The sequence below is a fragment of the Ochotona princeps genome, chromosome 15 (genome assembly GCF_030435755.1).
Source record: "Ochotona princeps isolate mOchPri1 chromosome 15, mOchPri1.hap1, whole genome shotgun sequence".
Taxonomy (NCBI): Eukaryota; Metazoa; Chordata; class Mammalia; order Lagomorpha; family Ochotonidae; genus Ochotona; species Ochotona princeps.
This window is the reverse complement of record NC_080846.1, coordinates 24,482,445-24,509,514: the sequence shown is the minus strand read 5'-3', so window position 1 is coordinate 24,509,514 and position 27,070 is coordinate 24,482,445. Positions and strand designations below refer to the sequence as shown.

Here is a 27,070-nt window from a genome sequence, read left to right as displayed (position 1 = left end):
TGGCTGGTTCTGCGCCGATCTGAGGCCAAAGCCAGGAGCCTCTTCCAGGTCTCCCACATGGATGCAGGGTCCCAAAGGCTTTGGGCCATCCTCAACTGCTTTCCCAGGCCAGAAGCAGGGAGCTGGATGGGAAGCGGGGCTGCCAGGATTAGAACCAGCACCCATATGGGATCCCGGTGCATTCAAGGCGGGGACTTTTAGCTCCTAGGCCACCGCATCGGGCCCCTATGTCATGGTTATTCTTAATACTGACTTCACATTATTGAGATTTTTCTCTTGTGGAACACTTTACTTTGGAATATGTTAGTGTCTTAATTTTCGTCCTATTTTAGGATTATAAAATTGTCAAATGATGTGTTTGGAAAACATAACAGCATTATTTAAAAAATACTAATAAGATGTTTATTTAAAGTATGAGGTTTTAAATGTTAGTAACAAGTGTAATAAATTAAAATTCTACAGAATGTGTATAAATACAGTTGGTATCAAAATTAAATCACCGTGTACATAAAGGGATTGTTCATGTGTTCTTCCATTCTTCAAACAGTAAGATTTATCACATGGCTGGAATGCCTCCACCTCAGTTTCTTTGATGTTGAGGAACTGTATTTGGAGAAGCCAGCAGGTGGCAGTATAATGTATTAAAAGAAAGGATTTAGAATGGGAGTAAAGATTCCTTTCCATGTGAAAATATGTTAGTTGCGTATTAGGGAATTCACAGTACCTATTGTTCATTAGGACATTTTGTATATCCTGTTACTTTGTCAGACATGTTACGATGATGAATTGGCCACATATTATTATATATATTTATTATATTTTTGGAAAGTTGAGGTTCTGCTGGTTCTGAGAGAGGAATGCGTGGAGAGAGCCCCATTGCTCGCTCATTGAGGGCTAGGGTCTTCTCTAGTGGTAGCAGGTGTCTGGAGTCAGCAGTCCAAGCATCCGAGGGGCTGCTTCCAGAGCGAGGGAAATAGGATGGTATTTAGGGGGCTTTTGTCAGCAGCACCTCTGTTATGCCAGAATGTTACTGGTTTTCAAGGTAGGTGATATGGCTACTGAATTAAACAGTACCAATAAATACTGACAGATGTGATATATGTATTTAGAAAAAGGACTCGGGAGGTATGGTATCCCATTGATTCCCATTAGAATTTGATTATGACGTTTACCTGTCATTAAGTGTGTTTCTGTATTCCTCCCCTAGGGTTCTCTAAATGCCATGTGGTATGCAGAGGTTGGTTGCTTTTGAGTTTTTTAAAGCTGTAATAATGCATAGAGTGCTTGTGTAAGTTCAGTTGGAATAAAAAGTAGGTCCATATTTTTCTTAGCTGCTACAAATTTCTCCCTGCCTGCTGGTCTGAAATAACCGCATATGCTTTAGCCTGATTATTTTAATTTCTGCTTTTTACGCACATAGTCTGACAACCACATGTTTTTGCCTTTTTTTCCCCTCCTTGGTTTGTGGCTGTGTTGTGCAATTGTCCTTAATGTGCTACTTGGTAATATTTGTAAAACTGCATTTACAACAACCTGTGATGTCTGACTTGTCCCACACAGGTTAAAGAACTCCGAGAGAAGGCTCAGTTTTACAGGAAGAGAGTTCAGGGAACACATTTTTCTCGGGACCATCTGAACCAGATTGTTTCTGATAACAACCGTTGTTGGGACGTCTCTTCTACCACGAGCTCAGAAGGAACTGTGAGCAGCAACATCAGAGCGTTGGACTTGGCCGGGTGAGATGCTCTCTGGGCGTGGTGAGGAAATGCGCGGTGGATCGTGTGACTCGCAGGATGATAGCAGAAGGTGACTTGACTGCCCAGAACTTGCCTTCCAGTCCACTGGAGAGAGGCTGGCCATCCGATGAATTATTTTTAACTTACTCTGTGTTATGAATAATAAAGCTAATTATTATTTGATTTAAATATTTGTATATAAATAATATAAAGTATAAATATTGGAGACTGTGTATTACCTGTTATCAATAGAGAAGGGATGATTATATGATAGATGTTAAAGGACTTTTAAAAGTAACACAAAGTTCCCAAAAACTCAGAAACGCTAAACAAGTGCTATGTATCTATCCAGTATCACTCATTATAATGGATTTCGTGGCTAAAATGGATCTGGGCCCTTGTTTTAACAACTATGTTCTGAGTTTTAAAGTAAACAAGCTTTAACTCTAAGAAAAATAGCACATTGATGTTTCACAAATAAAAGTGTTTCTAATTGTGTATTAATATAGTCGCACATACCAAATGAATACATACTTCCAATAATGAGGCACCTGATTTAAAAAGTTCAGATTATAATGTGTTGAAAAGATGAATCTAAAATATGAAATTGAGATCAACTTGTTTGATCACAGATACGCAATGTCTGCTCAGACCTCAGTTTAGTAACTGCGCCAGTAATAACGTATGACGTCCTAGTTGCAGCATATGCCAGTCTAGGAGCAAAGCATGACTTCTGCCATCAGATGCACACATGTGTGAGTGTGTATGTGTGAAGGTAGAAGTAAGGGAAGATAAAATATATTTTGGTCTATTTTAGTAGAAACTCTAGATGGTAACTTTGACTTAACGTAAAAGGAACTTGTAATTAGATTTCTTTCTTCACTACCTGGGCAAGACAAAATCTGCAGGAATCCTGTAGGTATGAATACTGGAAGGAAATGATGAATTCATTAGAAACTGTGTAAGCTGGAAAACTCGAAATAAAACTAACTTTGTTATGCAGAGATCCTACGGGTCCTAAGACTTTGAAGGAATGTCATTCTACCAAACCAGAAGAAAAAGGACATGTCTTGGAAGAACCCCAGACAAAGAGTATGGAGCAATTGGGCATGTCGGGTGCTCCCACCGTACCTGTTGGAAGGAGACTGGCCTGGGATGCAGAGGACACTGGTGACAATGAACAGGAAGAACCCAGAGGGGAGAAAGAGGAGGAGGAAGTGGATGTGCGGGAGCAGGAGGAAGAAGAGGCTAAGGAGGAGCAGGTGTGCACTGGACACCTGGAGAAGTTGGACACCCAGGAGAAATCTCAGGCAGAGAAGATAAGAGAAGGGTGAGAATTGTAAATTACTCAGCGTATAGACTCAGTGTGTGACTGGTTGCTATGTATATTGCTTTGTTTTTACTGTGACTCATGCTTTTGGTGTTCTGACTAATAAAGATCAGGTTTTTATAATATCACAAAATATGCATTACTCTGTGGCGTATAATTTGATTTTCTCAGATATTTGAGTCACCACTAATTAAAATGAAACAGTTGAACACTTGGCTATTTGAGAAGGAAGAAATCAGGTTTTTTTAACTATTATTATTTATGTCCTGTAATTATGATTTGCCAGGTTTACAAATACATTAGGAAGAATGTCTTTATGTGTAAAGGAGGAAAAGCCAGAAGTTAGTATTAGAAGCTCTTACAAAAAGAACAGATGTTTTGTAATATGTGTGAGTCCTTCTGAAAATAAATAACTGCTCTTGTTTAATGGGTAAATTCGTCTGGGGAGTGGCTCTCTGCCCTTCCCACTGGTGCTTTTTGTTCGTAGTCTGAATCCCTTATCCGTCCATGAGTGTTGCAGCTCCCTTGGGCCCTGGGCCCTGAGATAATGGAAGAGCTGTCTGCCGGCTTGTCGCTGACTGGTTCTCTTTCTTCCCTTTCACTGTCCGTTCTCTGTTGGTTGCAGGTGAATTTGATGAATGTTTATTCATTTATCTCTTTATTTTCCACAAACACATTAACTTTCTCTCTATGAGTTTTAAACCTCAGTGTTGTGCCGTGATGGCCAAGGGTTTTTTGATGGTACGTTCTCAAATGCTTTCTGATAGATTGTCTCGCTTTGTAGGTCAGATTCTTCTTCGGAATCCTCAGCAAAGGGAGGAAGGCTTCCTACTCCAAAGCTGAGAGCACTGGGTGGCATCCAGAGGACTCATCATGACCTCACCACTCCCGCTGTTGGTAAGGCGCACGCGCGCTTGCTCAGTCGCTTTTCCCGAGTGAACACCGAGCTGGCTCAAGACCTGCCATTTCCTGCATTCTTCCAGGTGGTGCTGTTCTGGTGTCACCGTCCAAAGTGAAGCCCCCTGCCCCAGAGCAGAGGAAGAGAGTGGCCCCTCAGGATGGCCTGGAGACTCCAAAGAAAGACTGTACTAAGGTAAGTTATTTGTGGTTTGGGAAAAGGATCTGTTTTGCAACTATTCCAGTCATGTGTAATAAATGGATGATAGGTTCCAAAATTATAGGTTCAGATTTTAGAAAATTATCTACTGCTTGTGAAGATGATTCACATACTTTTTGTAATACAAAAGCACCGATTTGATTTTTTTTTTCCTGGCAGTGACATTGCAGCAGTGTTAATGTATTTTCACTCTTGTTAGTATAACAGGAGTGGGGAGACAAGAATAAGGGTACGTTCTAAAGGCGTGGATGATGGCCGCAGTGTAGTTTAATACAGTGATTGCTCAGTTAGAAAAATAACAATGACACTCTCTACTGAGCCTCTAGTGTGTCTGATTTGTATGCCAGCTATGTTCTAGGTACTGTTTGGGCACTAGAACTGTAACAGTGGCCAAAACAGACGAAAGCTCCGGTCCTCACTGAACTTACGTTGTGGTGGAAGAGAGACATATTAAACAAGATCTCCATGTAGAATACAGCATGTGTTAGATAGGGATAAGAGAAATAGAACAAGGGCAGTCCTCCCTGCAGGGCTGGCCTTGGAGCAGCAGCTGAGCAAGGTGAGGAGTGGACTGCTTTGCACTGGGAAGGCATTCTATGCAGAGAGCCCAGCGAGTGTTAAGCCCGTGAGGTGAGCACGTTCCTGCTGCATGCCCCAAAGCTGGCCAATCGTTGTGGGCAAGACTGAGAGGAGTGGGGTGATCAGTTAGGAACGCAATGTGATGCTGAACTGTAGAGAGCCTTTTGGGTCACAGCCAAGGCTTTGAATCTCATTCTGGGTGAAATGTGAAGCCAGTGGAAGGGCAGTCAAGTGACATGATTTGACTTAGGATTTTTCAGTTCATCTAGCTACTGCGTTGCTAATGGGGAACAAGAGGAAGGGGAATGAAACCAGCCAGGATCAATTGTAATATTCTGGCAAGCAATGATGGACATTTATCTCTAAGGGATTTTGCTGATTTTTTTTTAGGCATTTAGGAGTGTGTGCATAGTGAGGGTTTTCAGTGATTAGGGAGAGGTTATAACAGAACCCATCTTGTGACAAAATAACTGTTGAATGAATATTATTGGAGTGACAGAGTTTTGAAACCATTTCCTGTGAAATATGTGTACCTTGGCTTGTTGAAGGAAATGTAGCAATAGGCAAATGGACAGAGGATTGATCAGAGTCAAATGATGGAAATTTATTGCCCCTGTGGACAATCCGAACCACTCCCTAGGGAAAAGGGAAGATACTAGGCAGCTGGGGATGAGGAGCAGACTCGGCCCACGTGGATGACCATTGCATATGAGGGGAAGGATTTGCAGACACCAAAATGTATTTTATAATTGCATTTTCCCCTACCTCTGTGAACTGTTCCTTGTGATAGTATGCAGTATCACGCTGAAGGAGTCAGCCTTGTCACAGGGGTCAGAATTGACTTGAGATAAAGAAACATGAACCAGTGAGCAAAGGACAGGGCAGAGGATAGCATGTACCAGGAGGCTGTGGAGAGCAAGAGCAGCGCATTTTAGGAAGCAGACTGGGACATTGTGCAAGATGAAGCGAGACAAGATAGCAAAGTTGAGAGTTTCTGTGATTACTTCAAGAACAGAAGAAACATGAATTACTTCAACTATGGAATGAAATGTGGAGTAAAACATACGAAACACTTTAAAAATGGATGCACTTGAAGATTTCTGTGAGAACAATGTCAGTCCTTGGTGCTGGCTTGGATAAAGCAGGATGGGGGACTGTGGGTGTCTCCTGGGTGTCCGGCTTGTCCAGCAGGACTGAAGGGTTACTATACTGAGCAGGGGACTCCTGGTGAGGGTGCTGTGCTGAGCAGGGGACTCCTTGAGAGGGTGCTGTGCTGAGCAGGGAATTCCTGGTGAGGGTGCTATGCTGAGCAGGGGACTCCTGGTGAGGGTGCTGTGCTGAGTAGGGGACTCCTGGTGAGGGTGCTGTGCTGAGCAGGGGACTCCTGGTGAGGGTGCTATGCTGAGTCGGGGACTCCTGGTGAGGGTGCTGTGCTGAGTAGGGGACTCCTGGTGAGGGTGCTGTGCTGAGCAGGGGACTCCTGGTGAGGGTGCTATGCTGAGTCGAGGACTCATGGTGAGGGTGCTGGGCTGAGTAGGGGACTCCTGGTGAGGGTGCTGTGCTGAGTAGGGGACTTCTGGTGAGGGTGCTATGCTGAGCAGTGGACTCCTTGAAAGGGTGCTGTGCTGAGCAGGGGACTCCTGGTGAGGGTGCTATGCTGAGCAGGGGACTCCTGGTGAGGGTGCTGTGCTGAGTAGGGGACTCCTGGTGAGGGTGCTGTGCTGAGTAGGGGACTCCTGGTGAGGGTGCTGTGTTGAGCAGGGGATTCCTGGTGAGGGTGCTGTGCTGAGCAGGGAATTCCAGGTGTGAGGGTGCTGTGCTGAGTAGGGGATTCCTGGTGAGGGTGCTGTGCTGAGTAGGGGACTCCTGGTGAGGGTGCTGTGCTGAGCAGGGGATTCCTGGTGAGGGTGCTGTGCTGAGCAGGGGATTCCTGGTGAGGGTGCTGTGCTGAGCAGGGGATTCCAGGTATGAGGGTGCTGTGCTGAATTGGGGACTCCTGGTGAGGACCTCCTTTGCGGAGTCTGTCTGGAGTTGAATTTTTCTTCAGTCAATGCAAAATGAGTAATGGGCTGCTTTTTCTTTTTTTTAAGATATTACTTTGTTAGAAACAGATGGAGAGAGCTTCCATCTACTGGTTCTCTCCCTAGATGCCCCTTAGAGCTGGGGCTGGGTGAGGATGAAACCAGGAACTCAGCATTCCATGTGGGTCTCCCGTGTGGAGGCAGGGAGCGTGTACTGATGCTGTCACCTGCTGCCTCCCAGGGTGCACATTTGCCGGAAACCCAACAGGAAGTGGAGCAGAGCCAGGAGTGGTGTCTTTTAACTGCGGTGTCAGATACCTGCCATTTGATGTGTTCTTACTATGTGCCAGGCATTGTTTTACAACGTAGGAATTCATTGGTAACCAAGAAAAAAAAATACTTGTCTTAATGAAGTTTTTGTTGTCGTTGAGAGAAATCGACGATTTTTTTTTAAAAAAAGATGAATTTAAAAAAAAGATTTATTTATTTTTATTAGAAAGTCAGATTTACAGAGAGAAAGAACCTCCATCCTTGGTTTCACTCCCCAAGCAGCTGCAACGGTCGAAGCTGAGCCAATCTGAAGTCAGGAGCCTCCGCCAGGTCTCCCACATGAGTGCAGGGTCCCAAGGCCCTGGACCATCCTTGACTGCCTTCCCAGGCCACAAGTAAGGAGCTGGATGGGAAGTAGAGCAGCCAGTACACACACACCTGTGCCCACATGGGATCCTGGTGCGTGCAAGGTGAGCACCGCTGCCACTAGGGTACCACGCCAGGCCCTAAAAAGATGAATTTCAAGGAGTATGGTGTGCAGTGAATTAAGCTGCATATGGCCTCCAGGGGTGTTTGATGCTCGTGTAGTGTGGACAGATAGCTCTGCTAAGATCTGACTAATGAGGGAGGTGTCCATGCAGAGATCTGAGGCAGATTGTTTTCCAGGTAGAAAGAAAACCAACAATAAGAGTTTTTATGTGGGGCTTAGTCTTGAAAAGAGTGAAAGGACTAACATGCGTGGTGCACAGAGGAAGAGGAGGTGAGGAAGAGTTAAGGAGTGTGGATGTTATTCTAATGATGCTGGAAAGCCTTGGGATGTTTGAAGTAGCAAGGCAAATAGAATGACTTATAGGGTAAATCCCATCCCTCTGGCTACTCCGTGGAGAGCTGCTGTGCACAGGGCAGGGAGGAAGCAGCAAGGCAAAAAAAGAGGCATTCGAAAGAACAAGAGATCCTGAAATCAGTCATGTTAACATGGGAACCTCATGCATACAAAATATGTTAGATTGCATTCCAGTATTTTTATCTATCTATTGAAAAGGCAGAGTGACACAGAGAGAGAGGGAGAGATCTCCTGTCTGCTGGATCACTCTCCAAATGTCCGCAGTGGCCGGGGCGGGGTCAGATGGAGGCTAGGATCCAGGAACTCCATGTAGGTGTTTCCCACATGGGTGGCTGAGGTACAAGCGCTTGGGCCATCTGCTGTCTTCCCAGGCACATCAGCAGGGAGCTGGATGGGAAGCAAACTAGCTGGGACTCAAACTGGCACTCTGATATGGGAAGCTGGCAGCAACAGCAGCCGTTTTATTAGTGATGCCAATTTAACAGAAATCCCAAATTCTGCTGGCATACAGAAAGAAAAAAGAACAATTTACCTTTGGAATTGTTTGTATCCTACTAAATGATATTTGTAATTAAAAGGGAAGCAAGTGGAAGGTTTCTGATTGTACCTGAGATATTGTCTTAAAACACATGTATATTTGTGGGTAACAACCCCGGGCTGTCTTCACTTTGAAGTGGATAACTCTAATTGTAGAAAAATGATACCTAAGGTTAGGAAGCAGAGGTCTGAATGTTGCATTAAATACACTCAAAGGTAACTGAGGGTAGTTATTAAAAGAATAATCAGGAAAGTTTGATGCATTTGATTTTTACTTGTTTATATTCCTCTGAGAAGTAAAATTATTGGGAACTTATGGGATAGGCGTACGTTGTTACTGGCCAAACTGAAAAAGGCAATAACTGGCTCATACCGACTGTCCAGGGACATCCTCCGTTAAATATTTGAGATATTTAGGCATATATGTGTGTTAATGATTTATCTATTGTCTTCTTGTATAACTTCATAATCTTTTACTTAGCCCTTGTTATAAACATATCTCTGTATCATTAAATACCATTTGTATTCTTATTTTTAATGACAACATGATATGCAAGCTATGTTTATGTTTCAGTAACAAGCTATTGTCATGGAAACCTGAGTTTGATTTATTTGAAATGTAGAGCTTGGGAGAGATGGGGAGAGAGGTCTTCCATTTGCTGGTTCACTCCCCAGACAGGCCCACACAGCAATCCTGAGACAGGCCAGGCTGAAGCCAGGGGCACGGAAGACTCCTTACAGGGACGCAAGAACTCAAGCCATTGTCTCTGGCTTCCCATGGCACATTAGCAGGAAGCTGGGTCAGAAGTGGAGCAGCCAGGACTCGAACTGACACTCCCATGTAGGATGTGGGCATCCCAAGCATTGGTTTCACACACTGCTCAATAACACTTGCCCTGAAAACTAATTTTTTATTCAGATTTCTATGATAACTTTGCAATGTTCTTATTTTGAAAATATGTAAGGAAAATAGGGCCCGGCACGGTAGCCCAGCAGCTAAGGTCCTCGCCTTGCACGTGCTGGGATCCCATATGGGCACTGGTCCATGTCCCAGTAGCCCCACGTACCATCCAGCTCCCTGCTTGTGGCCTGGGAAAGCAGTGGAAGATGGCCCAAAGCCTTGGGATCCTGCAGCCATGTAGGAGGCCCAGAGGAGGCTCCTGGTTCTTGGCTTCGGATCAGCTCAGCTCGAGCCATTGCAGACACTTGGGAAGTGAATTAATGGACAGAAGATTTTTCTGTGTTTCTCTCCTTTCTGTATATTTGCCTTTCCAATAAAAATAAGTAAATCTTTAAAAAAAGGTAAGGAAATAATCCAGCTGCATATCTGTTTGTTTTATTATTATCTCTTGGTGTAAATAATCCCCAAGTATTATTGTGTGGTGAAAGAACTTGAAACTGTAAGACTTCTGCTATGTTTTGCCTCTTTCCCAGGAAGATTGTCCTCCAAGCAGCAGTTTTTCTGCATCTTTGTGAGCTCTGCATATATTATCTTTTTCAGTTGTATAAGTGAAAATGATTACCTCAAAATTTTTATTTCCTAGTTACTTGTCTATTAGTGAGGTAAAGAGTATGCTTACTATTTGTACTTTATATACTTGTTAATTATTTATTCATATCATTTTACTAGGTTTATCTTTAATTACTTTTAAAGAAATATTTATTTAGTTGTCAATCATATAGTTGTGTGTTTTCCCCCAAGTTTTTCTTTTTTCTTTCAACTTTTAAATGTATACATTTTAAATTTTTATGTAGCCAAAACTATATTGATTTTTAGGCTTATAAAATCTTCTGCAAATGGAGGTTACATAAGTGTTACTCATATTTTCTCCTCTTGATTTTTTTTTTCCAGTGAAATTATTTCTTTATTTATAGAAGAGGTCTTCAGAAATTTGATGGGAAAGATGTATTATTAAGAAAATCACATATGGTTTACAAAATGGTTTTATCCCAAATTTATGCTTTAATTCCATTTTTTCACAAAGTTAAAATTTTTATTACATTTTAATTTTTTATGTATTTGAAAGGCAGAAGAGATAGTTGGATTGTCCACCTGCTGGTTGATTCCCCAAATGCGGGGGCAGGGGACAGGTGGAAGGAGGCGGAGCGGGGGACCGGGTCTGTCTCTCCCATGCTGGGTGGCAGGTAACTGGTCACTTGAGGCACCGTCTTCTCCCCAGGATGTCTGACACAGGAAGCTATATCAGAAGCAAAGCAGCTGGGACCTTGAACCAGGCCCTATTAAGGATAAAGGATATTGGCATCCCAGGTGGGAACTTACTTGATTGTTGTGCTAACTGCCCACTCCTCCATAAATTTTGTATTTTGAAAGAGCTAGAGGGAGAGACAGAGTAGAAAGGGATCTTCCTCCTGCTGGTTCACGCCACACATGCCACGGTGGCCAGAGTCCAGGAGCTCCATCTGGGTCTCCTGTATGAGTGAAAGTGGCTGAAGCGCTCAGGCCGTTTCTTCCTGCTTTTCCAGGTGCATTTAGAGGCAGATAAATTGGAAATGGAGCACATGGGACTTGCACCTTGCTCATACAGGTGCTGTGCCGTGTAGCCAGCCCCTCCATTAGCTTTTTGAAGTCCCCTCAGATATGTATCTGTTTTGTTGTTTTCATTTAGAAAGAAAATCGGGCCATATCTCTACTGACTTCTCCAGCTGCTGGCATAAAAACAGTTGATCCCCTACCTTTACGGGAAGATACTGAAATCAATATTCCTAAATTTACTGAGGCAACTCGTCCAGTTGCAACGATTCCAGAATCTCCAGCAAATAACCCTGGACAGCCATCTTCTCCACGTGCTCTGTCCTACTGGCATCCCTCTCGTCGGATTCAGGGTTCTCTGAGACACCCAGAATTTCAGCATAATGGTAACTGTTTTAGTTTTAACTTTTTGTCTGTTGAAATGACTGATAGGTTAAAATATATGGAACACAGAGAAGCCTTTACTGTATGTTGTTAAATGATTTTTTTTTTAGTTAACCTTACAGATTTATATAATAGGAAAAATTTCTTGGAGAACTCAATGATACAGTCACCCAGTTTGGATTTTGCTGAGTTGGAGCTGTCTCCCAGGTTCTTGCCCACACATGTTAAGTGACCCACTTGGTCCCCACAGCACTTCCTCTCCAGGGATGACAGGCCAAAATGGCTCCAGAGGTTGTGCGAGGTTGCTTGGGTGTGTTGCTAAAGGCCAGAAATGATTTTCTTAGTTTCATTAGGCATCGTCATTTTGCTCTTTGTCTACCTTTAACTTTTACTGTTGAGAAATCTGATAATCTGATGCTGCTTCTATCCAGTTATTTTGTATGTAGCATTGCCTTTCTGGAAGCTTGGAGGGTCTTGTCATACCATAGACATCTGTAGTGTGCAGTTGGAGTGTATCTGTTTTCATTTATTTTGCTTGTACCCTGTGCATTTTTCCAATCTAAAAAGCTGACTCCTCTTGAATTACTTCGCCTGAGTCTTACTCCCCTGCTGCTCGCTCCTGTTGCTCAGCTCTCGGATGGGACTTTTCTGTTTTATCTTGCTACTCCTATTTCCCTATCTGTATCTTTTTCTTCAAGGGTGAAAGGGATTCTGATTTTACCTTCTGCCTCATTTCTTTAAAATGAGTTTTGCTGTCATATTTTTGATTTCTAAGAATCAAAAATGACTAAGAATTAAAAATCATTTTATATATGAGTGTTTTATCTCTAATGAGTTAAATGCTGTATCCCCTGTACCCCTAACTCCCTGTGGTTCAAATATGGTAGCCTTGTCCTCAGCTGACCCTGTGTCCTGTAGTCATAGTGGCCTGATAAGCCTTGAGAAACCAGGTCACCATCCCTCTCTGGGCGAGTGGCAGTCACCCAGCTGTGTAAATATAGAGAAGTCTCCTGTGGCCCGCTCTGTAGAAAGGTTCCACTCTGTTTCCTGGCTAGTCTAAGGTCTGTTCACGTGTCTTCTCAGTCTTCTCAAAACCTGACCCTCTGGGCCCAATGTGGTAGCCTAGTGGCTGAAGTCCTCACCTTGCATGCACCAGGATCCCATGTGGGTGCCAGTTCTGATCCTGGCAGTCCCGTTTTCCTTCCAGCTCCCTGCTTGTGACCTGGGAAGGCAGTCGAGGGCTGCCCAAAGCCTTGGGAGTCTGCAGTCATGTAGGAGGCCAGGAGGAGGCTCCTGGCTCCTGGCTTTGGATCACCTCAGCTCCAGTCGTTGCGTCCACATGGAGAGTAAATTATGGGGTGGAAGATCTTGCTCTGTGTTTCTCATTCTCTCTGTATATCTGACTTCCCAATAAAAATAAAGTAAATCTTAAAAAAAACAAACAAACCTGACCCACCGAGGGAAGCCCTGATTGCTGCTTGGTTTCGCTCTGCTGACTTGAGTGCGCCTTGCGCGGGTGCCTTTGTCTCACCTCGCTCCGCTTCCCAACCTTCTGTCCCTGTTTTCCTGCTGCCTGTTGTCTTTACGTCGTTTTGGTGAATGTGTGTTATCCATCTGGCATCTGTCAACACAAACCTAATGTTTCTTTTTTTCTTTACTTTTGACAATCTTCACATAGTTAATTAGGGCAAAAAAGGTTCAAGGGCTACAGGAAAGTGGGTAAGACTATATTTTCCACATTGTTTTTTCCTATATCTGGGGTAAAGGGGAGATAAAGGGAGAAACCCCACCCAGTCTCCCACCCACCCCAGGTCCCGGATGTGGGGCATGCTCCGAGGGTCTTGCTCAAGCAGTTTTGATAGTTCAGCAGTTCTGAATTGCTGCCAGTCTCACCACTCCAAGCACGATGAGGTCTGTGAGGAATCCTCTGATTGACATAGTTCATCTTAGAGTCTCTGTTTGCCCAGTTTTTCACTGCCAATATATGGTTGGGGTAGTTGATTGATTTGTTCTGTCCTCTGTCTTTTCATGGTTAGGGATCTGAGTCTGGCAGTTCAATTGGGGGGTTCTCTGAAGAAACTTTGTCTGAGGTGTTCCCAGACCAGATTCTTGTATGTACTAGCAAGTACAGGGCCCAATACACTCCATTGCCCCAATCAGCTGGTGGTTGCAATTGCTGGGTCGATTCCAGCCCTGTCTTCCACTTGAACCAATGGGTGTTGTAGTCAAGCCTGGTTCTGCCCAGCACACACTCGGCCCTCACATAAACCAGTGGGAGCTGCAGCCTAGTCGGAGCGACCCACAGTAACCCGCACCAGGCCCGCCCCCTACCCTGTTTCCCGTGCTTGCCAGTATGTGCAGCAGACTAGTCCAGTCTGTCCCATATCCCGTTCAGCTCTCATACATGTCAATGGGCATTGAAGCCTAGTTCAACCTAACCAGCTCCACTAGCCAGCCCACACACGCCTAATGTTTCTTTAAAGTTAGTTGAGTATAATCGTTGAATTCAAGTAGGTTTTCTGTAGTTTGGTTACATAGTTGCTAAGTTCAGTGAGCACTGATGAATGGCCCATTTCATAATCATTTCTATCAAGATATAGAATTTATAAAAATTGTATAACCTACTTGCACTAACGATTTGCTATGAAAACTTGAGTCTGTTTTGGGAATACCCAAGACTGCCCTTCACATTGAGTAGGACGTTTTGGCTTGCACTTGTTGAGGCTGGGGAGCAGAAGGGGCAGGGCAGAGCTGCCTCTAGGCCTGAGATAGCAGTGTGACCCCACCTGCTAGTACCATCATGATGACATTTCATCTGTACACCCGTTCTGCAGGGGACACATTGCAACCAGAGCATTGGGATGTACTGTTTGATGATGTTGAAGGATAATCTCTTCTACCTTTTGTGTTTTTCTGAAGTGGGAAAAACAAGGATGCGCAATTTGCAGTTACATCAGCATGAAGCCTTTAATGATGAAGGTATTTCAATGTTGTAACGTAGAAGTCCAGAATGGTTTATGAAGTGTGATGAGCTTACATTTGATTGATACTTTATTGTTCATAAGGTACTTCCACTGGTGAAAGCCTGTGACAGGATGCAGTGGTCCCCACCTAGAGTAGAGTCATTGGGAGCCCCAAGTGGTGAGGCTCTTAAACAGGGCAGACAGGTTGCTAGAGACCACGCCTGGCATCCCGGCCAAGGGCAGCTCTTTCTGTTTTCCTGCCCTCTCCAGACTCAGGGATTTGGCCTAGCGATACTCCTCATAAGTTCCCCCCACCAAATATATATGTACTTTATCAGTTTTCAAAAAAAAATGTGAACAGAGAGTATGAACTTTGTGTGTGTGATTTTCATTCTAACAGATTCATTTGCTTCTAATAATAGCAAATGGAATTTTGGATTCTTGATGTGAGCAATTGGAATTACCATTTTAATTCTTCATAGAAAGTATGGAATTGTTAAATTTCTGAAGTTTGAACTGGAAAGCAAATTTTAACACTGCATGTGTTAGAAGTTTGTGTACATGAAAGATTTTCTTTGTCCTTGGAAAATGTGTTTTTTTTTTTTCTCCTTTTTCAGAGTTCAGTGAGCTAGAAATCAGTTTGTTAGATTAGAATGCAGAAATCTGGCAACTTTGAATCCAGTTCTGCTTTCTTTTTATTAGAATAACAATATTTTTAAAACGAGTTTACATATTTAGATTGAGGAATTTCACTCAGAAGGAAAGGTGGCAGATTAAAATCAACCACTACTCCTGTATTTAGTGAGGGCACTTTGGAAAGGTGGCAGAAGTACCATGTGGAGAACTGGCATTTTCGCTTTGAGAAACTTAACAACGATTTGCTCAGAGCAACTGTGTTTTTAAAAAGTTGAACAGAACGGTATTATGGTTAACTATTTCCAGGTTAATACTGAAATCATAGGCTATGTGTTTCATTTATGATGTGGGATTTGGAGGAAGGTACATGCTCATTGAACACTAAAATGTTGATTTCCACACACAATAAACTTGGAAGACTTTCCATGACAATGTTAATTTCTTATGTGTCAGTGAATTACGTACGTGTCTTTTCTGACAGGCCCAGTGTTAATTTTACCAAGTTTGATGTTTTAGTTTTCTTTTGATGTTGTGTGAATCATAATACTCTTCATTGGCTCTTTGTGCACTGAGCATGGCCTTGGCCGTGTTTCGTTGCAGATGCGGACAGGTGGTCGGACATCTCTGCTCGCTCTGCGGCCTCTAGCCTGAGGGCTTTCCAGACGCTGGCGCGGGCTCGGAAGAGGAAGGAGGATTTCTGGGGCAAATGATCAATGTGGCAGAGACACTTCACCCAGAGAACCCTGGGCAGGATTGTTGCTATTGCTTACTGTGTTTAGCTTTTTGTGAGTCATTCAGGTGTGTTTTTTTCCCCAACATGTCTTAGTTAAAAGTAATGTTTCAGTAGTCAGTTCAGTTTACTTGGGAACTTTTAACACAGAGTTTGAACAAATTAGCTGTTACGGGATTCCTTTTTTTTACCTCCATCTCAGAGTACAAAGGTGTAAGGTAGATTATCTGTAGTTCTTCATATGTCCTGATTGTTGTTTTAGTTGTCAGGGATAGCTGGGATAGAACTGCACATTTCACGCGTCCTGAGAATATTAAAGAAGATGAAGTTAAGATCCAAGGGTGGAGTATATAGTTTTCTAAGATTGACTCCCTATGCATTTGAAATGGCAGAAGTCATAGAATGAGTTTGTTGTTCTTTTATCTTTTGCTGTATTATTTACTTGAGTACCCTCTACATGTGTGTGCAGTATAAAGAAAATTGTACTGTGGAAATGCCAGCTGTATATATTTTTCTTATTTATGTAACAAAATTTGCTGACAGAATGTGTATATTTTTGATCTTTATATCTTTGTATTCTATTTGTATAATGACTTCAGCTTACATTTGAATAATGTCTGGATTTTGAAAAATTATTTGTATGATGGAAAATTAAAGCTTTGTAGAGATTTTGAAATAAAAATTGATCAAGTGTTTTTGGCTTCTCGAGAAAATTATTATGTGGGACCAATAACTGTGTTTGGCAGCCATCTGCTGATAACAGATTACTCCCAAGTTATGGTTCTTTTGCTGTTGGGATTGCTAATTCCATTTATAAGTTATTCATATAGGCACACTTTTATGTACAATAAACTGCAGTTGTTAAAAAATTATAACTCATTGAGTTTGGACAGAATCTGTCAAACCAATAGCATAATCAGTATACATTATATTTCTATCACCCTAAACACTTCCGCCCACATCCCAATCTCCAGGGCAGCCATTAAGCAGTATAGAAGTGTTTGGAAGAGTTTTACAAACATGAAACATCTTTGGCTTTCAGTCAGAATATTTTCAAGAGTCATCCATGTTTGGGTTTGCATGTTTCCTTTGAATTTGTTCACTCACTGGTGGGAGTTTTGGGTTTTTTGGCGCTTGGGACTATAATGAATAAAGCTGTGTCACTGGTATTTGCTTTCATTTCTACATTGAATATGTGTGTATATATACACACATGTACATCATGTACATCTAGTGTATCTAGATGAGTAATATAGACTTGTGATTGCTTTGATCTTACTTGGCATCTTATCAGCTAGACAGAGAGGCAGACATCAGTGCTACAATGGGTGATTTTCCCACAATGCATACTCCTAGCCCTTCTGTCCACCCTGTCCCCACTACAATCTTCATCCCAGATGCTCAGATTGTCAGTGTGTTCCTGGCTGTGAGTTCAGAGAGAGATGCACAGTTGCACACATACTGGGGGATTTTGTGTGTTAATTCTGTAGTCTCTTTGGATCTGGGGATTTTAAGGTAAGGATGATTTTAGAGATGAAACATACAGAATGTAAAAAATATGCTTGGTCAATAGTAAGAAGTGTTCTTATGTGATTGAAGTGTTGTTATTCTCATTTTACTGCTGGGAAAATAAACTGGCCTAAGAGCTCAGCTGGTGAATTCAATGTAGGACCTCCGTAAAATCCACCCATTCTGCCTCCTCTGGAGTGTTTATTCTAAAATTGTTAAACCCTACTGAGACTTCTCTGTTGATACCTTTGGGGGTTAATTTTTAATTATACCTTCTTGAAAGATTAGTATCTTTTGTAATCAGGAGAAGAGTATGTGGATATTGAATCATTGTACAAATGGGCTCAGCCACAACTTAAATGAGTTAACATTGAAAAAACCCTCCTGTAGAGCAGTGCTGTGAGGTTGGCTACTCGGGAAGCCAAGCAGACAATGTGCATTTATTAAGACTGTACAAGAATGTCGCAGACAATCAATATTAATTATTCTGGATTTTGGAAGCTTATCAAAGGAAAGAAAATCATGGAAAATACTTAATTGTGCTGGAATCTTATATGTTGCCTTTGGAATGTGTTTTTGTACCTTTACATGTGATGACTGCAGTGATGTTCCTGTGTTCAAGGCCCAGTGTTTGTCAAACAGCTGCCATTTCTCAGTTTCCCAAGGTGACTCTGTGGCACACAGAGTACTCCAGGTACAAAGGCCACGTCTGCCACTGGACCAGTTGCTTGTCCTTCACTGGGCTGGGCTCATGGGGGTCTGGGGTTCTGAGGGGCCAGCTTCCGCTGCAGCTTAACTCCTGAATTAAAAGCAACCAGTGGTGTCATCAACTCTGCACCCATGAACTTTCCTGCTGATGACCCTGCTGCAACTCTGCCAATCAGATGTCTTCCCTCTAATATGGTGAGTGGAAGTGCGGAGCGACCCGACCCTCTGCTTTCAGGCTCAGAGCCAAGCTTCCTTCAGGCCTATTTATGTTTCATTCCCACCTGGGAGCTCCCGTGTAGGGGCAGCTTCCCTGTCCTCCTATCCCTGCCATTTGGCAGGTGACAGCAAAAGAGCAGTTGTTTCACGGAAGGTAGTTGTTCTCACTTACCCATTAGTCAGTGGAATCCAGTCTCAACCATGGCTTCATTATGCCTTGGACCAAGGAAACCCAAGAAGGTGCTTGAGCATCTCCTTGGAAGCTGAATAAGAAATGAGGATTTGGTAGACACCGATACCCTGTGGAAGTCAGAACATAATGCTAGCAGTTGGAGTGGTACCCAGGGAATTCAGAGCAATTCAAATCACATAATGGGCAATTTAGATAATACCAGGAACTTGCTCAGTCTCTCCCTTATCTTTTCTAGATCCAGTGGACATGGTGCCTGAACTATTTGTTCAGTGTTCAGGAATTTTGAAGATTAAGTCATCAGCCGTTTGTAACTGGGCTCAGTAGGAGTGTTTACACCACTGAAGTCAGCAAATGCGCTAGGTTGGCTCTTTTCCCCTCTGTCCATCAGAGGCAGTTTTACCAGAGGGACTTTTACAAGCACACCACAGTGACTTCTGTTAACCGTTCTCCCTTTCCCTAACATAGGCCCAATGGAGCAAGCAGTCCCATTCAGAGGAGATAAGAGGCAGTTCAATATACGATTTATCATACTGGGGTGGGTGTCGTGTTGCTGCAGGCTAAGGCAATGCTTGTGATACCAGCATCCCATATCAGCGCTCCAATTAGAGTCCTGGTAACTTCACTTCTAATTCAGCTTTCTGCTAATGTGCCCGAGAAGGCATTGGAAAATGGCCCAAGTGTTTGGATTCCTGTCAACTATGTGGGACATGAGGATGGAGTCCCAGGCTCCTAGCTTTGGCCTGGTGCTGCCCTGGCTGGTGTAGCCATTTGGGAAGTAAAGAAGTGGATGGAAGACCCCCTCCCTCCCCCTCTTTCCTTGAAATAAATAGGAAAGATGAATCATAACATTCACATCTTCCTTGGCTTTTTAAAGTAAAGATTTTGATTTTCATTTCCTACCTTGGCTGAAATCCACCAGGAAAATACAAACCAGGCACAAAGAGTAGACAAGTGTCTTGTGGAGGGAGACCACCGTGGATTCCTGTAAGGAACAGCCCAGACACAGGGCCCAGAAATCCATATGTATCATTTCCCAGTTTCTCTGCTGTTCAGGTGGATTGGAAAGCACTGGTCTTAGGGTTTGAATAATAATCTATGATGTAAGCCCCGTCCCACCTTGAGCTGACTGATGAAGCTTCTTTGAGCCAGTGGTTCTAACCTCACAATTGAGACAGCAGCCAAGTCAGTTTTAAGATGAAGTAGCATAAAGCTCTGCAACTGTGTTTCGTATGTGAGATTCATGTTACCTCCCTTCAAAACATTAGCTTTATTATGTTTGGCAATTTTCATGAAAGCAATAGGAGAAGCTAAAGTGGAGCCTGAAATTGCGGCATCTCTCAGCACAGCCTTATCTCGTCTGACCTACATTCAGCTCCCACAGAGGCAGTTTTGAGTTGAGGTGCTGAAATGATGTGTCTGTTTCCGTCGTGTGGTAAAGCAAGCGGGATGGCTTCTGCAATGTGGCAGTGTTGTGACTCAGCGAGTCTGGAGGGTGGAGTCCATTAGCTGGCGTATGCAGACTCCTTCAGTGTAGCCATGCATTGCTCATGTTATCAGATAGGAGTCAGGAAATGCGGTGAGCAGGGACCCACTGCCATCAATGACCAGCGAGTCAGGGAAGTTTGGTTTCTGAATGAATGCATGCCCAATATCAATGATTTCTTAGGTTTTTTGGAGATGATCTGCTTACAAGTTGAATTGAGTAAGACTCAGCTTTGTATTTTCAAGAAGAAAATACGAACAAACCTAATTGCCACCTCTAATGGGAAAAGGTGGAAGCATTAGACCGATCATTTCAACGGCAGTCAGGGTTTTGACATCTCACTTGGGAGGATGTTGCCCATGGTGAGTCCCTTAGCATTTGCTGTTCCTGTTAAAAAGTCATTTGGGTCAAAAACGGTTAAGGTTCTGTGGAAATTGAAAGAATGATGTAAATAGGTTGCGTGACTTTGCTAACACTTGGGTTCCATAAAGAAGAACTGGCATTAAGTTCCATTTGTAATTTTGTGACAATGGAGCATCCCAGGGCTGTATTAATTGGAGAACACAGCCTTATCATTAATAAACACCCTTGTGTAATCACTTAAATTAATTACTGTGAATTGTGGCTGCTGAGAATTTAAATGTTCTAAGAGCACGACAGTTATTTTTTAATCAGATTAAAAAGATGGGATTCCAGAAAAAAATTTTGTGCAGTTTTATATTTTGAAGACATGTAAAAATACAGAAGAACAACGTATAGTTGTGACTTAAATAGTAATTCAATAAAATAAAACCTATAAGCAGTGATCTTTTTTTTTTTATTGTGTTAAAATTTTATTTTGAAAGGCACAGAGAGAGAGACGGGAGGAGAGAGGGAAGGGGCAGAGAGAGGCCTGCTGGTTCATTCCCCACATGTTTGCAATGACGTGGGCCTGAAGGGAGGAACTGGGAATTCAATCCAGGTCCACCGTGGCAACGGCAGGAATCCAAATATGGGAGCCGTTGCTGCTGTCTCCCAGCACTTGTCAGTAGGAAGCAGAAGTCAGGAGTGGAGTCAGCAAGGAGATTCTGGTCCTAGGATGTGGAATGTAGCCATCCCAAGTGGTGTCTCAATCAGTAGGCAGAAGAGCCTAAACAAACAAACAAACAAAAAACTGGGTCCGGCGCAGTAGCCTAATGGCTAAAGTCCTCACCTTGCATGTGCCGGGATCCCATATGGGCACCGATTCTTTTTTTTTAAATTTGTTTATTTTTAAAATAATCTTACTTAGTTGATTAGGGTACAAAGGGTCAAGGGCTACAGGAAAGTGGGCAATACCATTGTTTCCACACCAATATAATTTCCTTCCCTGCGTCTGGGGTCAGGAGAGAAACAAAGGGCAAAGCTCCACCCAGCCTCCCAACCATCCCAGGTCCCCGATGTGAGGCAGGCTCCGAGGGTCCTGCTCAAGCAGTTTTGATAGTTTCGCAGGTCTGAATTGCTGCCAATCTTGCCGTTCCAATTGTGATGAAACCTATTCAGAATCCACTGGCTGACATAGTCTCTTCGTGGTTGGGGTTCTGAGATGAGCAGTTCAGTTGGAGGGATCTCCAAAGAAACTTCATCTGAGATGATCCCAAACCTGATTCTTGTGTGAGTTTGCCAGTACAGGGTCTGGCACAGTCTGTCGCCCCAATCAGCTTATGCACATGCTGGTTGTTGCAATTGCTGGGTCAGTTCTGTTTCCAGCCCTGTCATCCACTTGAACCAATGGGTGTTGTAGTCCAGCTCAATCCTGCCCACTTCATACTCGGTCCTCACGCAAACCAGTGGGAGCTGCAGCCTAGCCGGGGCGATTCTCCATAACCGCCACCAGGCCTGCTCCCTACCCTGGTTCCCATCCATGCCAGTATGTACCGCAGGCTTGTTCAGTCTGTCCCATATCCCATTTAGCTCTGGCACTTGTCAATGGGCATTGAAGCCTAGTTCAACTCAACCAACCTACTATCCAGCCCACACACATACTGGCAGGTGCCTTTCTGTCTAGCCACCCCTGCCCCTGTCCTGGTTTTCATGCTCTCCAGTGGGAGTGGTTACCCATTAGGGAGGTGAAGGGCAGCGGTTCTTTTTTTTTATTATTATTTTATTTTATTTTTTTACATTGTATTTTTTTATTCATTAATTACATTGTATTAGTTTCATAGGTACTGGGATTTCCCCCACCCCTCCCCAGACTCTCCCCCATGGTGGATTGCTCCACTTTATTACATGACCACAGGTTAAGTTCAGTTGAGATTCCCTCAATGCAAGCATATACCAAACATAGAGTCCAGCATCTTACTGTCCAGCCTAGTTCAATGGTTTCTTGGGGAGACCCTTCCAATATACCATCAGCAAAAATTTACATCGTTATGGAATTAATTGACATAGCAATGAGTAACCAATATGTTAAAAATAAATGTGGGTTCTCAACCACATTCTGTGACCACCTCATTGACATTTCAATTTTAGTTTATGCATAACATATAACATAATATTCATAAAATAACAAGTTTTACATAACATCATATCCTCTTAAATTAAGGCAAACATGTGGTATCTAGCCTTTTGGGATTGGCTCATTTCCCTTAGCATTATGGTTTCCAGTTTGGCCCATTTGGCCACAAAGAACTGCATTTTGTTTTTTTTTAATAGCTGAGTAGTATTCCATGGAGTAGATGAACCATAGCTTTCTTATGCAATCCTCTGTTGATGGGCATTTTGGCTGCTTCCATGTTTTTGCAATTACTGATTGTGCTGCTATGAACATAGGGATGCATGTTGGTTTCTCATAAAACAGGTGTTCTGGATATATTCCTAGGAGTGCTATTGCTGGATCATACGGTATGTTGAGTTTGAGTTGTTCGAATGTTCTCCATACTGATTTCCATAGAGGCTGTACCAACCTGCAGCCCCACCAGCAGTGGAGTAGGGTTCCCTTTTCCCCGCAACCTCGCCAACAATTGTTGTTGGTGCTGTTTTTCATGTGGGCCATTCTTACTGGCGTCAGGTGGTACCTCATTGATGTTTTAATTTGGATTTCCCTTATTGCCAGGGAACTTGAGCATTTTTTCATATGTTTATTTGCCATTTGGGTTTGTTCCTTTGTGAAGTGTTTGCCCATTTCCCGTGCCCATTTTTTGAGTGGCTTGCTTGTTTTGGCATTTTGGTTGTTTCGTAGTTCTTTGTATATTCTGGAGATTAGCTCTCTGTCACCTACGTAGTGCGCGAAGATCTTTTCCCATTCTGTGGGTTGCTTTTTTTACTTTATTGATTGTTTCCTTTGCTGTGCAGAAGCTTCTTAGTTTGATGAAATCCCACTTGTTTATTCTGGTCTTGATTGCTATTGCCTTTGGTGTCCTTTTTAGGAAGTAGGGACCTACACCTAGATCTTGCAGAGTATTTCCAACATCTTCTTCCAAAAGTTGGAAGGTTTCTGGATGTAGGTTTAGATCTTTTATCCATTTAGATTTGATCTTAGTGTATGGTGATAGATGTGGGTCTATCTTTTTGTTTCTGCAGGCTATCAACCAGTTGTCCCAACAGCATTTATTGAACAGACCTTCCCATTTGCCTGGATTATCGTTTGTCTTTTTGTCAAAGATTATTTGACTGTATCTGTGTAGGTTCCCTTCTGGTGTTTCTATTCTGCTCCATTGATCTTCTTCTCTATCTTTGAGGGCACCGGTTCTAATCCCGGTGGCCCCACTTCCCATCCAGCTCCCTGCTTGTGGTCTGGGAAAGCAGTCAAGGACAGCCCAAACCCTTGGGACCCTGCACCCGCATGGGAGACCCAGAAAAGGCTCTTGACTCTTGGCTTCAGATCAGCACAGCTCCGGTTGTTGTGGCCACTTGGGGAGTGAATGAACAGACGGAAGATATTCCTCTCTGTCTCTCCTCCTCTCTGTGTGTCTTGCTTTCCAATAAATAAATAAATAAATAAATCTTTAAGAAATACTAACAAACACTCCATTGATTATTTTCATTGATATGCAGATGTGATTATTGTAATTCATTTTCACTTCAACTGCAGGAAAAATTTTCACAACTATCTCCCCATTCAAATAAATCTGTTATTTTGGTGTCTATGTAGTAACTCAATTGAAAAGAAATCCTAGTTGCGAGTGACGAAATAATGCATTAGACATCTTGCTATTCTTTTCAATTAGTTTCTTACAAGAAAGATCATTTCCCACTTGAGTTTCATGCATTTTTCAGATCTTTTGTGACAAGTACTTTCCATTTCCTTCTTATGTCTCAGGGACACCATCGCCTGGGAGTGTTGTATTTTCCCACGTCAGGTTGCCTGCGCTGAACTGTGTCTCGGTTACTGACACAGTCCACCGTTAGGTAGTAGACAAGGGTAGTTAGTTTGTGTGTGCGTGAGTCCATGCTTGCATGTGTGTTGATAACAACACCAACACACTATTGTGTCATTTTCTGCAGTTTGCGTGCTCTTGGAGAAAGACAAAAATAAGACAAATCTGTTTCTGTTCTCTCATTTCAGATAAGAAACAAACCATCTACCATAAACACACCCTTCAGGCTTGTTCCTTTAACCCCCAGAATCTGAAACAAAGCACCTGATTTTTCTTCTGCGCCACTGCATGCCCTGCTTATGAGCTGGAGGATAGAGAGAGTTGGCCCTACCTTGGCCCTCCCCTGCTCTGTCTTGCTTTCAGGGCCTTGCAGGCATTGTCAGAAATATCTAGCAGGAGATATATGCTCATTCTGTCCGCAACAATGTGGGAGACCAGATGAAATTCTTGGTTCCTGGCTTTAGCTTGGCTCAGCTCAGGTTATTACAGTCATTTGGAAATTGAACCAGTGGATGGAAGATCTCCCTCCCTTTCTCTTTGTGTCTCCTAACTCTGTCTTTTTAATAAACATCTCTTTTTTTAAATAAAGGCTTCCTATTCTGATGTTATAAAAGGTTCACTTGTGATTTATCATGTTTTTTCCCCTGCCTTCAGGCCTATCCCTGATGTTTCTCTATTTGACTTTTTTGGAGCTCATTCTGATCAAAGTTATGTTGTAGATCAGAGTTGGCTATTTGCAGCTCTCTTCATATGAACTGAGCCACTCTTGGGAACTGGTTTTAATTGATTTTCTATTCTTTTCTATGAGTTTATTTGCAATTTTATGTAGTAGTACCATACTGCTTTAACTACTGAATAGTTTGTCCTATCTTTCATAAAGGACAGAAGCCTTTCTCTTAGTGTTTACAATGAGGAAGAAAGTTGCCCTGGTCTATTATCTTATCACAAGTCTCATCTTTATAACTTGATACTGTGATGCTTGTATCATGGTGCCATGCAGGTTGCCTTGCAAGCAGCAAAGGATGGTGGACACTTCCTCCCTAAAGATGAGTGGGGGCTGAGGTCTTTTCCACCTTCTAATCTGCTGTAGGACCTTTGGAGGATGTGGGGTGGGCATTGGAGCAGAATGTGGCTTCCTGTTTTATTTGGATATTTAAAAATTTTTGATTTCTAAAAAAAAAAAATGATTCCTCAAGTGACAACAACAACCAGGGCTGGGCCAGGAGGGATCCAGGAGTCAGGAACTTTATCCAGATCTTCAACAAAAGTAGCAGGGGCCAAGGACTTGATTCATTACCTGCTGCCTTCCAGATCCAGGAACTCCAATATGGGATATTGCACCACAACACCTGCTCCAGCACAGTGTCTGACCCAGTTGAAACCATCCCCCAGAGAATTTCATTGGAAGATCCCTGGGAAACCAACATTGGGGCTATCTAAATATTATCAAATGGCATCTAAGTTGAAAACCATATGCTGGTACCTGTCCCTCAGGCTTCCAAGCTTTTGGCTCACTGAAGATCCTATCTATGTATTGCCCAGAAAAGGAAAAGGAGACTGTCCGAGTCCCCGAGGCCATCTCTTGTCCAGCACATACCGAAAACACATCATGGCTGTGCAGGAGATGCCCCCAGGATGGACACATGTGCATGTCACCATTCCCATTTTCACACCAGGCCACTGAACATGATGTTTTATTAAAAGAAGAGGTAAGAGCAGCATAAAATAAATCTGTGAGCTTCCCCCCAATGTAGCATATATGCAGTCTGAGATTGCCTCTCGTTGTGTGAGCATAACGCTAACTTTTTCCAGTCCACTGCAGTGCCTGGCTCTTTGCCTGCATCACCTCATTGGATCCTCTGACAGCCCTGGGGAGAGCAGGTGGTTAGTAATTTGCAAACTGTGCATGTGGCAGGAGTGTGGCAGAGCAGTTTGTGCGTGCTTGTGTGAAGACTTGGGTAAGGGGGTGGGAGGTGGAGTGGGCGGGAAACCCTCTGTGCTTGATGCTATAAACCTCTGAGTCATTTTCTTTCTCGGTAGTCGCCTGTATTATTAAGCCTGGATTATCTGTGGCTTTGTTTTTCACACACCTTGGCTTTGCACAGGGGGAATACGTTCCCATTTTTTCCCCACCACCTTCTGATTTTCCACTTTGCAGTAGTAACACTGTTTCTTCCCATTGTCCTTCTAGGTTCCTCTGGGCTTTGAAGAAAGCATCGGTGGCATTGCCAGCGTGGCAAGCGTTTTCATCACACTTGTTCTAAATGTTGGCCAAAGATCCACTAATCTTCTACTTGGAAGACATTCTACAATCTACAGTTTTATAATTCTAACAGTAGTGGACTTTTTGTCAGTGACAATGAGATGTTTATTTCAAAAAATGATTATTTATTTGAGAGAGGAGGAGAGAATGAGAGAGAGAATGAAAATTCTGTCTGTTGATTCACTCCTAAGCCTACAATAACTAGAGAGATGCCAAGATGGCGCAAGATACCTGGAACTCAGTCTTGGTCTCCCATGTGAGAGTCAGGAACCCAGGTACTTGGACCTGATGGAAGCTGGAGTTGGAAATAGAGCTGGGATTGGAATCCAGGTACCTGCATCATGGTGCCGTGCAGGTTGCCTTGCAAGCAGCAAAGGAATATGGACCCTTCCTCCCTAGGGATGGGTGGGGGCTCTGATATGGGCTGTGAGCATCCCAAATAGTGTTTTAGCTGTTGTACCAAATCCTACACCCCCACTGCTGCTTTTGATTGATTTTTAAAACATTTTTTACACAAAAGGCATATATGTTAAATAAATTGCAGTGATTTGTGGATGTATGTGAGGTGATAACAATTAGAGTTGCTTTACACACATGTTCTCAATAGAGGTGGAACACAGCAATTCCCTGACTTCTCGTTTCAGCTCCCAGACTGGAAATGCATATTCCCATTGCAATTTGTTTAGTGGATGTTTTTCACACTTTTCTTGCTGACTAATGTAT

General features: G+C 43.0%; 1 protein-coding gene across 5 annotated transcripts in view; it reads left to right on the top strand.

Moving 5' to 3' along the window:
- Positions 1-15,803, top strand: part of MDM1 (Mdm1 nuclear protein) — a 30,398-nt gene extending 14,595 nt beyond the window's left edge. For 3 of the 5 annotated variants that reach the window (XM_058673550.1, XM_058673554.1, XM_058673552.1), the window contains 8 exons: positions 1,208-1,237; positions 1,561-1,736; positions 2,740-3,066; positions 3,851-3,963; positions 4,050-4,159; positions 11,062-11,311; positions 14,229-14,288; positions 15,509-15,803. In XM_058673550.1, the coding sequence (XP_058529533.1) occupies positions 1,208-1,237; positions 1,561-1,736; positions 2,740-3,066; positions 3,851-3,963; positions 4,050-4,159; positions 11,062-11,311; positions 14,229-14,288; positions 15,509-15,618 (1,176 nt within the window). In that variant the 3' untranslated portion in view covers positions 15,619-15,803. The remainder of the gene's footprint in view (positions 1-1,207; positions 1,238-1,560; positions 1,737-2,739; positions 3,067-3,850; positions 3,964-4,049; positions 4,160-11,061; positions 11,312-14,228; positions 14,289-15,508) is intronic. The other 2 variants (XM_058673551.1, XM_058673553.1) reach the window with 1 other exon arrangement.
- The last annotated feature ends 11,267 nt before the right edge of the window (positions 15,804-27,070 follow it).